General features: G+C 35.8%; 2 protein-coding genes across 3 annotated transcripts in view; one reads left to right on the top strand and one right to left on the bottom strand.

Annotated features, from left to right (window-relative positions):
• Positions 1–730: 730 nt before the first annotated feature.
• Positions 731–5,959, bottom strand: LOC122269635 (uncharacterized). The gene has a single exon (XM_087151556.1). It carries the CDS (start codon positions 5,957–5,959, stop codon positions 731–733), a length of 5,229 nt encoding a protein of 1,742 aa, XP_087007682.1.
• Positions 5,960–6,924: 965 nt separating this feature from the next.
• The window catches only part of LOC107456880 (acid-sensing ion channel 1A), a 44,592-nt gene continuing 37,995 nt past the window's right edge, over positions 6,925–13,521 (top strand). Inside the window, exons 1-3 of one of the 2 annotated variants that reach the window (XM_071186166.2) lie at positions 6,925–7,395; positions 10,795–10,881; positions 13,167–13,462. In XM_071186166.2, the coding sequence (XP_071042267.1) occupies positions 10,795–10,881; positions 13,167–13,462 (383 nt within the window). In that variant the 5' untranslated portion in view covers positions 6,925–7,395. The remainder of the gene's footprint in view (positions 7,396–10,794; positions 10,882–13,166; positions 13,463–13,521) is intronic. The other variant, XM_043047284.3, reaches the window with a different exon arrangement.

Raw genomic sequence — 13,521 nt, 5'->3', positions numbered from 1 at the left:
TAATATAATAATTTTTTAGAATCAGGATTACGTGTTATATGAGTGATGGTTAGCAAAGTTGGGCAACATATGATTGACAACAAGCTTTTATATTTTTCGATTATAGAGGTAATCAAGATTAACTGCCATCATTACTCGTTATAATTTGCTAACGTCATTAGTTGTAATCAAATCTAATGATTACTATAAATATGATTATGGGTGTCATCATCATATGTAAACTTTCAACTCTTTTTAACACAGATCATTTACACGTGAGAAGAGTTGGGCAGATTATAATGGTAATCAAAATTATAAGTCATCATGCTTACTACCTTTTTTGCTTCTAACTAACGATCCCTTGTAATTATGATTATAACCAATTACTATGTTCAGCTCCAGATAATTGAAAATTCAATTAAATGATAACTTTTATGAATCCTAATATAGATGTAAAAATCAACACATTCAAAATCTACATTCATTGATACTGACTCTTTAATAATTATTCAAAATTAAATTCTTCCGGACTTGTTCTATCAAGGCTTTCTAGCGGTCACATCAAGTGCCTCACTTTCAACGAGGGCTGGAAAACCTTCGTCACTATTAATTCTCGTAAACGTAATTAAAACACAACTTCAGTATATTTTGAAAAAGAACAACATCTACCTTTATTTACAAACGACTACTAACTAAAGTGTTGCCATGCAGAGACAACTAAGTTCCTTTACTTAATCTCGTTACTAGGTAATTACAGGCGTGCAACATCCTCCCCGCCCTGGTCGACCTCCAGGGGGATGACCAGCTGCACGGGTCGGGAAATTGTCCCTCCATTTACACGCAGTATGCATGTACGGGCTTTGTTGTCACGGCCTAAGATTACTGACTCGACGCGTGCTTTCCTCCAGGTGTGCCGAGGTCTGACGTCCTCCTGCAACAAGACCACATCTCCGACCCGGATTACAGTACCTTTAGATGGGTTCCTCACATGGTGAAATGTTCTCAAGTCCATCAAATACTCCTTCTGCCATCTTTTCCAAAAGGAGTCCATTAATTGTTGACGACTTCTCCATATGCGTGTTAAATCAGAGTCCGAACTCGATGGGCCAGAAGGGATAGTTGTGAGTCGTTTTCCTATCAGAAAGTGAGAGGGTGTCAGTGCTTCGTCCGGATCATCTGTAATACCATATTCATGAACAATTGGTCTGCTGTTCACGGCGGCTTCGATATCGCATAGAACCGTGACCAGACTGGTAGTGTCTAAGCAAGCTTTACCAAGGGTCTTCCGCAGACATTGTTTGATGGTACCAATCATTCTCTCCCAAAACCCTCCCCACCAAGCCGCACGTGGGGCGATGAATTTCCATGTCATGTTGTGATGAGCATAAAACTGGTGTACCTTGGAAGAGGATATGATGTTCCACAAGGACCTCAACTCCTTGTCTGCAGCGCCGAATGTTGTGGCGTTATCTGTGTACACAGTATGAGGAAGGGAACGTCGAGATACGAACCGTTGTAGCGCAAGTAAGAAAACATCAGTGCTTAAATTAGACACTACTTCCAAGTGGATGGCTCGAGTTACAGCACACGTAAATATGACTATGTAGGCCTTTGTAACCAATTTTTCGTTTTTAACATAGAGGGGTCCGGCAAAGTCAATTCCAGTTGTTTCAAATGGGGTCGACTTTTGAATTCTTTCAGCGGGTAATGGAGCTTCTATCTGTTCACCACGCTTTTGCTTCAGTATCTTGCAAGGAAGGCAAGTGTGTATGACCTTTTTAATGGCTTGTCTTGCTCTTAATATCCACCATTTAGAACGAAGCTGAGAAAGCACAATCCTAATTCCTAGATGGTGCATTTTTAAGTGTGTGTGGCGTATGAGCAGGCTTGTAAAAGGGTGAGAACCTTCCAATAAGATGGGATGTTTTTCCGATTCTGATAAGTCAGAAAATTGCAGTCGGCCTCCAAGACGTATTATGTTGTTGTCAAAAAGTGGGTTGAGTTTTTCTATTTTTGAGTTCTTGGGAAGTGACTTTGATTTCGACAAGGCTTCATATTCTAAAGGAAAAGATTCCTTCTGAACGGTTTGTATCCAATAGTTGCAAGCTTGATTCAGTTCCGTGGCATTCAATTCACCAACCATCTTTTCTTGTGTTTTGCAGTTGTGAATAAAGCGAAAAATCCAAGATGTCACGCGTAACAATTTAAAGTAAGAGCTGTAGTTTCCAGCATTGATAATTGGCAGAGTAGAGACAGTGTAAAGAGTCTGCACTTTCTTCTTCTTTAATTCTAAGTTGTGAGTGTAATCTTCATAAGTGTTTTTAGAATCAGGCCAGTTTTCAGGTTTGATTAACCACTTAGGACCGTGCCACCAGATTTCTAGATGTCTTAGCGTTGATAGTGAAGTACCTCTTGATAATATATCACCAGGATTGTCCTTTCCAGGGCAATGTCTCCATTGGGAAGGATTAGTATGAGAAACAATTTCCGTTACTCGATTGCAAACAAATGTCTTCCATTTATTTGGGTCACTGCGAATCCAACCCAAAACTACTTGGGAATCACTCCACAATATTGCATTGGAAATAGGAATATTAGTTTCAGCACAGAAGTATCGCAACAATCGAGCTCCCATCAGAGCCGCTAGCAGTTCCAAGCGGGGCAAGGTGACTTTCTTGATAGGTGCAAGTCTGTTGCGACTACACACTAAATGCACGTTTGCTTGATCACCATGAGAACTAACTGTGTATAAAACTGCTCCATAGGCTCGTTCAGATGCGTCGCAAAACACATGAATAGTAAAGGGAACGTGTGATGAAACGCCTATAAATCGAGGAATTTGAAAGGAGCAAACGTCATCAAGTTCTCCAATAGCAGCATTCCATGAAGTTGCCAAATTAGAGGGCAGTATTTCGTCCCATTTAATTCCTAGAATCCATGTGTCTTGAAACAGAATTTTTCCAAAAATTACAAATGGAGAAAACAGTCCTAAAGGATCGTAGAAGCTAGCAATACAGTGGAGTAGCCATCTCTTTGTAAGTGGTTTGTCTTGAACAGCGCAGAGAGAGGTTTTGAAAGTATTTCCGAGGGTGTCAGTTTCTGTATTCCACTCTATTCCTAAAACTTTAACAGTTGTTTTGAATCCTTCATCTTGATCTCGTAATTGGTTCTGAAGCAATGTTGAGTTTGTAGTCCATTTCTCCATTGGAATTTCAATCAATTGCATCAATTCTTTGACTTCTTTATGCAGTGTGGTGATTTCAGATTCTGTTTCAACACTAGCAACAAAATCGTCCATGTAAAGATGTTTATCGATCATGGGAGCAGCAATCGGGAATTCATTCACGTGCTTTGAAGCCACTTCACGTGTTGCAGCACATAACAAAAAGGGGCTGCATGCTAGTCCGAAAGGTAGACGAGTAAATCTGTAAGTAATTATTTCGTCCGTGAAAGATGGGTTAGTTTTGTCCTGTGCTAGTCTGTACCAGAAAAATCTTGTGGAATCTCTATCTCTTTCATGTAGGCTTAGTTGTAGAAAGGCCTTTTTTCCGTCACCTGTGACTGCAAATTTGTGCATTCGCAGTCTGAGTAGACAACCAATCGTTTCAGGTAAAAGATTTGGACCGATTTCTAAAGTATCATTCAGTGAAGGCATTCCTGGATCATGTGATGATGCATCGAAAACAATCCTCCATTTGGCCTCGTTAAGTTTCACTTTTTTGACAGCATGATGGGGTAGGTAAAATACAGTGTTTGAATTTGAAGGTTCTAGCTCACAAACTTCAACGTGTCCTTCTACAATGTAGTTTAGCATACAACTATCGTATTCTTTCTTCATAGCATCATTAGATGCAAGTCGCTTCTGGAGAGACTTCAAACGTTTTTCGGTAGTAGCTATGTTAGTAGACAAAATTGATTTTGTAGGCTTCCTAGGCAGAGACACAACTCTACGATTTCCCTCAGTTTGGTAGTTTTCGTGAAATTCTCTCATAATTTCATTTTCTCGAACAGTTTTGTTCCTGATTTGAGTGTCTTTGATACCAATACTATCCAACTCCCACAAGCAACGCACTTCGTCATCCAAACAATCACCAGAAATTTGAACAGAAACATGGTGAACTGATGAATCATGTTTGATGGTTGTGTGTGTTCGTGACCCATTAAGGATCCATCCAAAAATAGAGGGTACTATGGCAAGAGATTCTGTAACTTTAATCGGGGGTTCCGTAGTGACCACATGCCAATAATAATCACCACCAATGAGCAATTCGATGGGTAAGTTGTCGTCTCCTGGAGGGTCTGCAAGTGTTAGTTTTCGGCTTCGAGCAAATCGAACAACGTCCGCAGGGGCAGCAGGGTGTGAGGTATATCTGTTGGAACTTTCGAAAGCTGTTATAGAAACAGAGTTTTTGTTCCATAAACTTGAAAGTGAAAGTTGCACACATCGTCGCATGTTTCGTGAAGTACTGGGAGATTCAAAAACATGTACATTTAGTTGCTCAGTGCTTACAATTGGGAGTTTCAGTTTGTCAATGAGGTTTGCATCGACAAAGCTTGTCTGGCTACCTCCATCCAAAATGCATCGGGTTAACTTCGTAAGACCTGTGGGTCCAGTAATATACACGCGTGCAGTTTGTAAATGGGTAAAGCTAGTTTTAGGTATGTTGATGTGATGAACCTCACTATTTTGGATCGCAGTGTTTAGTGCAGATGAACAAATGGATACGTGGTGTTTCTTCTTGCATTTTGTACAGCGAGCAGTATCTTTTCGAGGGCAATTTGTCATTCTGTGTCCTCTATTAGTACATAAGAAACAACGGTTAGAGCCTTTTAACTTTGCTATGCGAGTGTCATAGTCAGTTATGGTTTCGCATTTCTGAGCCCAATGACCAGAAGATTCACAAAAGGGGCAAAATGGGGTATAATTCTTTTTCCTGTGTACAGAAGTGGACTTATTATTTACGTTAAAGGCAGTAGTTGGAGTAAACGGTTCAATAACGTCACCTTTTATTTTTGACGTAGTTACTGCTCCTTGTACTTCTTGTGATAAGAACTCCATCATTTTCGTAATGTTTCCTTCGGCCAATTTTTCTCTTTGGGCATGAATGATCCACTGTTTACAAATGTCGTCTGGAAACGCTCGTAGTAATTTTGGAGCTAATACACGACCGTAACTGTCAATGTCTTCACCAAGTGCGCGTAAGGCCTGCAATCTTCTATTACATTCAATGTAGGTTTCATTTAAGGCTGTTGCCGATGAGTTGCGTACTGGTGTTAGATTTTCCAGAAAGTCCAAATGTGCTTGGATAATTCTATTTTTGTCCCCATATCTATCCATTAGTAGCTTTTTAGTGGTTTCATATGTGGCAGCAACAATACTGATACCATCAACTAAACGTCTTGGTTCGTCTTGCAAATAACCTCTTAAGAACACATGTTTGTCAATAGTTGAAAGGTTTGGATTGGAGTCTACAGAAGATTGGAATTGTTCCCAAAAACTTTGCCAATTTTCAATTTCACCGCCAAATGGTTCTAATTTAATCGTCGGTAGTTTCACTGTGTACGTTGGGCTAACAGGTGTTATCTGACCAGCAAGTGATGGATTAGTAACCGAATTAGTCGCCAAAGTGACATTTTCAGTGCCCAAATTAAGATTATAGCTAGCGTTAATAGTTGGCGATAATTTATTTTGGATGTATTTTTGGGCTTTAAAAATTGCGCGCTCAGCATTTTCTGTAAAAGTTTCACATTGAGTAATGTCATTTTCATATTCGTCATCCGTAAAAAGAACATGCATTTCATTATCAATCGTTTTCATTTCATTTAAAATAGTTGTTAAACGACTTACCGCATATTCCATATCTTCATTCAAAGTATCGTCTGTCATGTTGTCAATCTCAGTTGAGACACGAGTTATGTTGCTTCGAATAGTTTTTCGTTTCCTCTTCAATTGCGACACTTGTTCTTCTTTCGTCGCCATTTTTCTTTCGTGGAGATCAAAATTCGCAATAGTAAAAGTTCGCAATAGTAATAGTTTCGTAAAAAACCTTTGGCGTAATTCGTAATAAATTTTGGCGTAGTTCCAAGTCGCTGATTCGTATGAGTATTTCGGCACCAGATATTAATTCTCGTAAACGTAATTAAAACACAACTTCAGTATATTTTGAAAAAGAACAACATCTACCTTTATTTACAAACGACTACTAACTAAAGTGTTGCCATGCAGAGACAACTAAGTTCCTTTACTTAATCTCGTTACTAGGTAATTACAGGCGTGCAACAGTCACCAAGGGCCAAATTCATCAGGCTTCTCCTGAGCACCTCTTGGATTGCATGGGACTCTCTAATAAGGAGGATCTCTTTAGCAATCCTCTCCTACAAGTCTTCGACTTCCTTTCAGTCAACGAACTCGTGGATCCCGTCAGACAGTGAGGATAAGCAACAACAACAAGCCTTATGTTTGAAATAATAATCAAAACATTAAAAATGATGATAAATGAATATTTCAAGTAAATGTCCCTAAATCAGGAATTTAACATACAGTTAAGGGTTTGCGTGAGCTATACAGTGTAATGACCAGTGTCTTAAATAACGGAGCGGGGAGGGGGGTTGGGCATGATGTTTGAAGGCACACGATTTAGAAATAATAACACTTATAGGGGTGCACAACCTTAGGCCCGCTGTAGGACCTGAACCTGAAATATATATATGTATATACACGTATACGTTTTTTTGTTGCAAAGATCAGAAATTTTGAATGGCGCATTAAAATTTTTGAACTCACCAAATCTAAATCAATTTAGTATTTTGATTGCTTTTTTCGGTGGTTATCACAACGAATCTCCAAGGCTTTAAAAACAGTTTTGACAGTTATTGTTGTCTTCATAATTTTAAAAATATTGTATTAAGTGTAAGATAGGGCGCACCTAAGTCCATGTACGGCCATTGGTAATGACTCATAAACCCAGAGACACAATACAAACCTAGGGTTACAACGGGATTTCTATTTTCATGCTTCGGTGGGAGATTCTGCTAAGCCGTGCCTAAATGAGTCATTGTAGTATCGCACTATGTGAAATATCTCTGAGGATGATCCGATATCACAGAGCAGAGGGGATGTGGTGGTATAACGAGGACAAAAATAACCTCGATTCCTTCGCAGGTTAAAGGAGTGAGCTCATTGACCACTGCCCAGTGATCTTACTGGGAAACGTGCGAGTGAGACTCGATTCAATTGCTCTCCAAGAAGAAGAGGACCACGTATACCGACATATGTGATCTATGACGTCAGCTGATCGCTTATAAGCAAAATAGCGTGTTAAGAGTTGAGCTAAGTTTCTCCACAAAAGTTAGAATGTTAATTAACGTAAAGTGAATGAAATACAGCGCTGTATCGCACATCGAATCTGTTGAAATGTAATTCTTTCTCTTCGATGTCTTTTATTTACCTTAGATTTATAATTTGTTTATGCATTTTATTGTTACCGTGATATATTTCTGTTTTGTGTACCTGGAAACTTTGATGCTCAATTATATTGTTTATGCTCCACTTGGCTTCATGCCAGTCCTTGTATATATAGTGAAGGGATTGAAATGTTTGTGAAAGAATCTTTGTGTACGCATATAAAATGTATTATTTAAGAGAATGGATGCCTGATGGGCTTGTCTTACTCGAAATAAAGTGGGAAGAATAGTTGCAAACGTAAACAAATCTCCTCTATTCTATATTTTACATGAATTAAATGCGTAAAAATCTCATAATCATACTATAATTAACATATTTTGAAGGCATGTTAGAAAAGTAGGAAGTGATACTCTTACCTAAAAAAAGTTGGCCTTTCCTGAAATCCAGAATAAAAATCCTTAGATATTTATAGTGGATTACTCATTCCATTTCTATTGTATATTTTATGGTTATACTTGTTTCAATTAAATAAATTATGAGAATAGAGAGATTTTGCATAGCATTGCGGTTTCCTATAATTCCTAAGATAACGCTATTTGAGCTTTCTCAGCTCATGTGCCAAAATTTTTCAACACATTGCTGAGGGATAGGAAATTGTTGCGTTAACGCAAGGCAAGTACTAAACAAAATCTGTCTATAGCGTCAAAATAGTATAACTATGAAGCTGTCTACTCCCCAGAGGAATTACATACTACATACAGGAACACATTTCACCGATTTTTCAAGCCAAAAAAAACGACAACAAACCATACTGTTGCCAAAGCACTCAGATAAACTATGTGTTGCCACTGAATATTAGTTACATTACAAGAATAATATATATATGGGAAATATAATCATGCACATAATAAATAATTATAACAGTTATCTCGAAGTTTTTTCAACGTCCTTTCAGCTTTGAGATATCGAGAGTATACTGTAGTTAAATAATAATTCAGGTTGAGTATACTTAATTAGAATACAATACTTATACAAAATAACTGTCAAATATAAATCAGTATTCAAGATAAATGGCGATCTTCTCGGGGCTCTCGATGGATGGAATTCTGTTTCCATAAATTACACAACAGGGCGTTAGATTGAACTCTGTACGTATGACCTGAGCCTGCTTCTAGCCTTCCCACAATTCGATCCATCATCTAAGCTTTGGTGGTTATTCATTTTTACAGTTTGAAATTAACCCATCACTGCAAAATAACACCAAGAAATTCTCTGAGGTGTTCTAGAGCAGTGTTCCCCAACCTTTTTATCACCGCGGACCTGTCAACGTTTGATAATTTTACCACGGCCCGCAGTTGAGGGGGACGTTGATTGTTTATATTTTAGATAATTTTTAGTGGCATACATTAATTTTAATACATAATATTTTAATTACATATCTTAATATTAATACATAATATTTTAATTACACATATTAATATTAATTTACATCATATTAATTCTAATTTAATTGTTGTTGTTGTTAATTTACGTCGCACTAGAGCTGCACATTGGGCTATTGGCGACGGTCTGGGAAACATCCCGGAGGATGATCCGAAGACATGCCATCACAATTTTGATCCTCTGCGGAGGGGATGGCACCCCCGCTTCGGCCTGCGAGCGAAGTTGAGCACTTTACGGTAGCACAGTTTAACGAGGACCAATACTGCACACCCTCGGTCCCTACGCAGACTGATCCAAGTGATCACCCACCCACACACTGACCGTAGCCAGTGATGCTTGATTTCAGTGATCTGCTGGGAACCGTGTCTTAACGATCAGTCTACTGCTGGACTAATTTAATTGTATTTAAACATGTCTTCAAAACAAAATACAGTTACACCAAAAAATAAATATAACGTGATTTAGCATTTTAACTTACTAGAACATTAAATCAAGGAGAACCCTAAGATTGTTTCTTTGCAATGAGACGGTTCCATCTGGGGGTATAATCGGAGACAATGATACATTACAAAAATTTATGTCACTACTTTCGGGGGCCCCCTTTTTTTAAAAATAAATAAAATTTTAATGGAACACAGATATTTTTAATTTGGGGTATAAATTCAGTTTCAATGAAATGGGCGGCCCGGTACCATTTGATCCACGGATCGGTACCGGTCCGCGGACCGGGGATTGGGGAACACTGTTCTAGAGAACGAAATGCGTCTTAGCTTACGCGCACTTATATAGCCTTTACTGGCTCTACTGGCTAACTTACGCGCACTTATATAGCCTCTACACGCGTACGCTTACGTATTTTATGTACAAGATTTGCATTTTTGTCTAGAAGCAGTGGTTTTAGATTCAGTTCAATTCTTTTCATGAAATTCTATAAAATGTGCAAATTCTTTTCATTCATTTCACCAGTGTAGCTTATTATTAAGAGTTTAATAATAGTAAAATAACTTCACATCGTTATCGTAAAATGTTGCATACTAATATGTAATATCACGCAGATAATTTATCATATAATAAAGAAACAACAATTTTAATTTTAAGCATTTTATTTAGAATAATAACAAAACCGTAATATTAATAGAGAATAATAATAAAAAGTATGATTCATAAATATTACTGTTAAATACCGTTAAATGAGGAATACATAAATTATTTAGTGACAAATACAGTTATAACTTTTTCAATTTAATGAGTCCGTTCAAGATATTTAGATCTCTTTTCTGTTTTTCAGTGATTATTTTATATCATTTTTCTGCACACTTCTTTGATTTTTTTTAAAAATACACAATGTATGGTGTTTTCAATATAAATGTAAACAATATCTATCTCGAGCTCAATACCTGCTCTAGTTCCGGTTAAAAAGTTTGCAACTGCTTACCACAGCTTATTCTGCGAGGCGATATTTTCAAACGAATAATTTTGTTTTCAATAAAAGAAGTAAATTAGATAATTTCTGAGCTGAAATCTGCCGTATTTCATAAAATATTAATGTTATTAAGTAGTTCTGGTGAGTTTGAAAGTGAAAATTTGTTTTAGTTATTTATAGATATATTGTTAAAAAAGGTGCTAGATTTTGAGTAACTCGCTTTTTTAGCAGTCCTGATTTGGCCTCTTTCCATTTGTTTATCACTTTTTGTTCTTGTTGCAAGCTGTGCTTCATCTTACGTTAGCGCCTTTAACATTGTAAACACAAATATTGTTAACATAGTAAACACAATTCAAATTCAAATACCACGTTTGCAAGAATCTCAAAACACAATGATCATGTTGTGAGCCAAATGGCTTTAAAATATACCGGAAGTATAGTCGGTATGGAGCTGGCAGTGTTCCCCAGTGTAGAAAACACCATCCATTCGACAAAGCTACCATTTCCTTTTTCGTAATTTTTAATGATGTTTATGTTTCAGTAGATGACAACCATGGATAGTGACTCAAATGAAGTGAGTCGAAATCTGTTTGAAGCCCTCAAAGGATCCCAGTTTCGAAGATTGAGAAAAGTGAGGAAATAACTGATTGCTATTTGTTTGCATATTCTTACGTATTAGAAACCGTTTTCACTGCATGCGAAAAATTTGCTATTGCGAATGAAAATACCTGTTGGTCAAATATATTTACGCGCTAAAAACACGCCAATTAAATTCTTGTTCACATTTACGCATCCGCGATTTTTTCGCGTGCAGTGACAATAGTCCCTTTAATAACTTGAACTGTAAACAATAATACACGGTGTAACAACTTTAACAACAACCGTTAGATCATAGTATATATGGTATATAACTTTAAATGTAGTAACTATAATATAGTATATAATAGTCACAGCAATAAGGGGTGTTAAAGAGCATCATAAGAATTCGAAATTGTACTGCAATCCGTGACCGGAAATCACATCTTACACCGCCAGAAACACCTCAGCAGTATGGACTGGCTGTTCGCGCGCATTTAAACTGGCAATTTAATATACATAAATTATCTTAATTTTTTGTTCGTTTAAAGTTTTTTTTAAATGGTAATTGTGTTCCTAAAAGGAGGGGAAAAATGCTTTTGTCGTAATTTAATAATTATGATTTGGTGACCCACTTTGCGCACCCAGTAAGTGGGTCGTCAAATCATTAAATTGAGACCGAAACTCTGAGTCTATTTAAATGTTATTTTTGACAATACTATTAGAAAACCCGAAATTAACATAAAACTCCCCCAGGAATTGAACTTCAATTCATCCAAATTGTTTACAGCAGAGTCGCTTGACAGTGACGAATCCAACAGAGTGATGAGGACAATTCATGAACAATATTTATGAATAAATAACAAAATCTCCAACTTAAACATAAATCATCTTTGTAGAGTAATCCCATCAAATTAAATTATAGGACAAACATAAAAAATGCAGTTTTTAAGTAGCGCTACATTTGTTTGCTTACTTAAGCCAATGTGGCGTGAAAAAGCACTGAATTGTACGTTTTTTTAGTTGTCCTCTTCTGCAGGTATATTGGAAGAAAATCTATGATAATTTTAGCAAATAAAAGTACTTTTACGAACAGTCAGTTTTATTCTATCCGGTCATTAAATTCTGTTCTCGTGGTGCAACAGTTAAATGGGATTCCAAGAATTACGACTTTTTTTTTTAAAAAAAAACCAATAATGGTTTTTGAAACTTTCAATTTATATTTAAATCCAATCAATAATCCTTTTTATTTGATATTTTGATTGCCTTTATAGAATTATTTAAAGTAAAATATGCAGTGAAAAATTTTAATATATTATACAGTAATAACTCTCGTTATAGTGACAAACTAAATTTAAATTTTATTTCTAATATGAAAAAATATTTTTAATAAACATTATAATATTAAAGATTTTGTTTTCTCCCTTAGCATTGATGCGTCAAGATCTTATTATTACTTTTCTTTTATTCATTTACACTTCAAAATTCTTTGTTTCGATCTTGTAAAAGCCAAAATGAGTAAAATTTCCCCAAATAAAAAGAAAAATTTAGATAATATGTATTTCGTTATTAACTTTCAAAACCCTACTTTCGATAAGATCAAATTTCATAATATTTTTAAAAATTAAAAAAAATTGTTTCCATTTCAAAATTTTAATATAATAAAAAGCCTTAAACATAATAAATCTCTTCGTAGACCTATATTTAATAATAATGACATTTATTTAATTAATTTAATTAAGCAAAAATTTAAGGAAAATTAATATATCCGATTATGAATGTCACTGTGAAGAAGAGAAATATTTTGATTTTGTTGATAAACATATTATTGCGGGTAGTTTAAATATTATAGAAAACTTAAAACTTAGGTATTTAATGATAAAAGGCACAAAATTTAGACCCATTTACTATACATCAATTAATAAAATTCTAAAATATTTTCTTAATATTCTCAATAGTTTTTGTTAAAATATTTTGTTAACAGAATGGAATTGGGCTGTTTATTATTACTTTAAAAACTTTGTTTTCAATAATAAGGAAAATTTAAGCAAAGCTAACAATCATTATTAAATCTTCTGTATAAAAATTCTATGTTGAACTTTCAAATACGGAGTTAAAAAAAAAGTAAAAATTTAAAGCTTAGTCATTTAAATAATAATATGATCATTAAAAATATTATGGCTTTATATTAGAGATTAAAATTTTCTTATTTAATTATCAGTCCAAAATTTCATATAATTGCTATTGCAAAATAATTTCTTCAAGTCTGTATAATTGATTAACAATCATCTTGGCATACTTTATTGCCGAAAGAATGATGACAATAAACTTTTTTTGCAGCGAGATGACGAAGTGGAAATGAAGAAGAACTTAACAGAGAGCGAGGAATACAAAGAATACGTGAAAACGGTGTTCGCTCGATCTTACATCGCCAGTTTTGCTGACGTCGCCGAATCAACGTCCCTCAAAAAGAAGGTGTTTGTGATGGCCGTCTTCTTCTTCAGTGTATTCGGTCTGATCTATCAGGCCAGAGACTTCACAGAGTTCTACATGACCTATCCCACTCTCAAGAACGAGCTCTACCTCAATCCATTTTACGTCGAGCAACCAGCCATCACAATTTGCAACGCCAACCGGTGAGATGCTTATATTTATACTTTTTTTAAGTCTAGAAACCTAAAGACAGCTTTAAAAA

The sequence above is a fragment of the Parasteatoda tepidariorum genome, chromosome 9, assembly GCF_982258835.1.
Source record: "Parasteatoda tepidariorum strain Cologne lab strain chromosome 9, Ptep-v5.0, whole genome shotgun sequence".
Lineage (NCBI taxonomy): Eukaryota > Metazoa > Arthropoda > Arachnida > Araneae > Theridiidae > Parasteatoda > Parasteatoda tepidariorum.
The sequence above is the reverse complement of the archived record's forward strand: the minus strand, read 5'-3'. Positions and strand labels throughout refer to the sequence as shown.

Bases quoted from the DNA above. Each gene is read 5' to 3' on its own strand.
- LOC122269635 (XM_087151556.1), bottom strand. From the start codon at position 5,959: ATGGCGACGAAAGAAGAACAAGTGTCGCAATTGAAGAGGAAACGAAAA.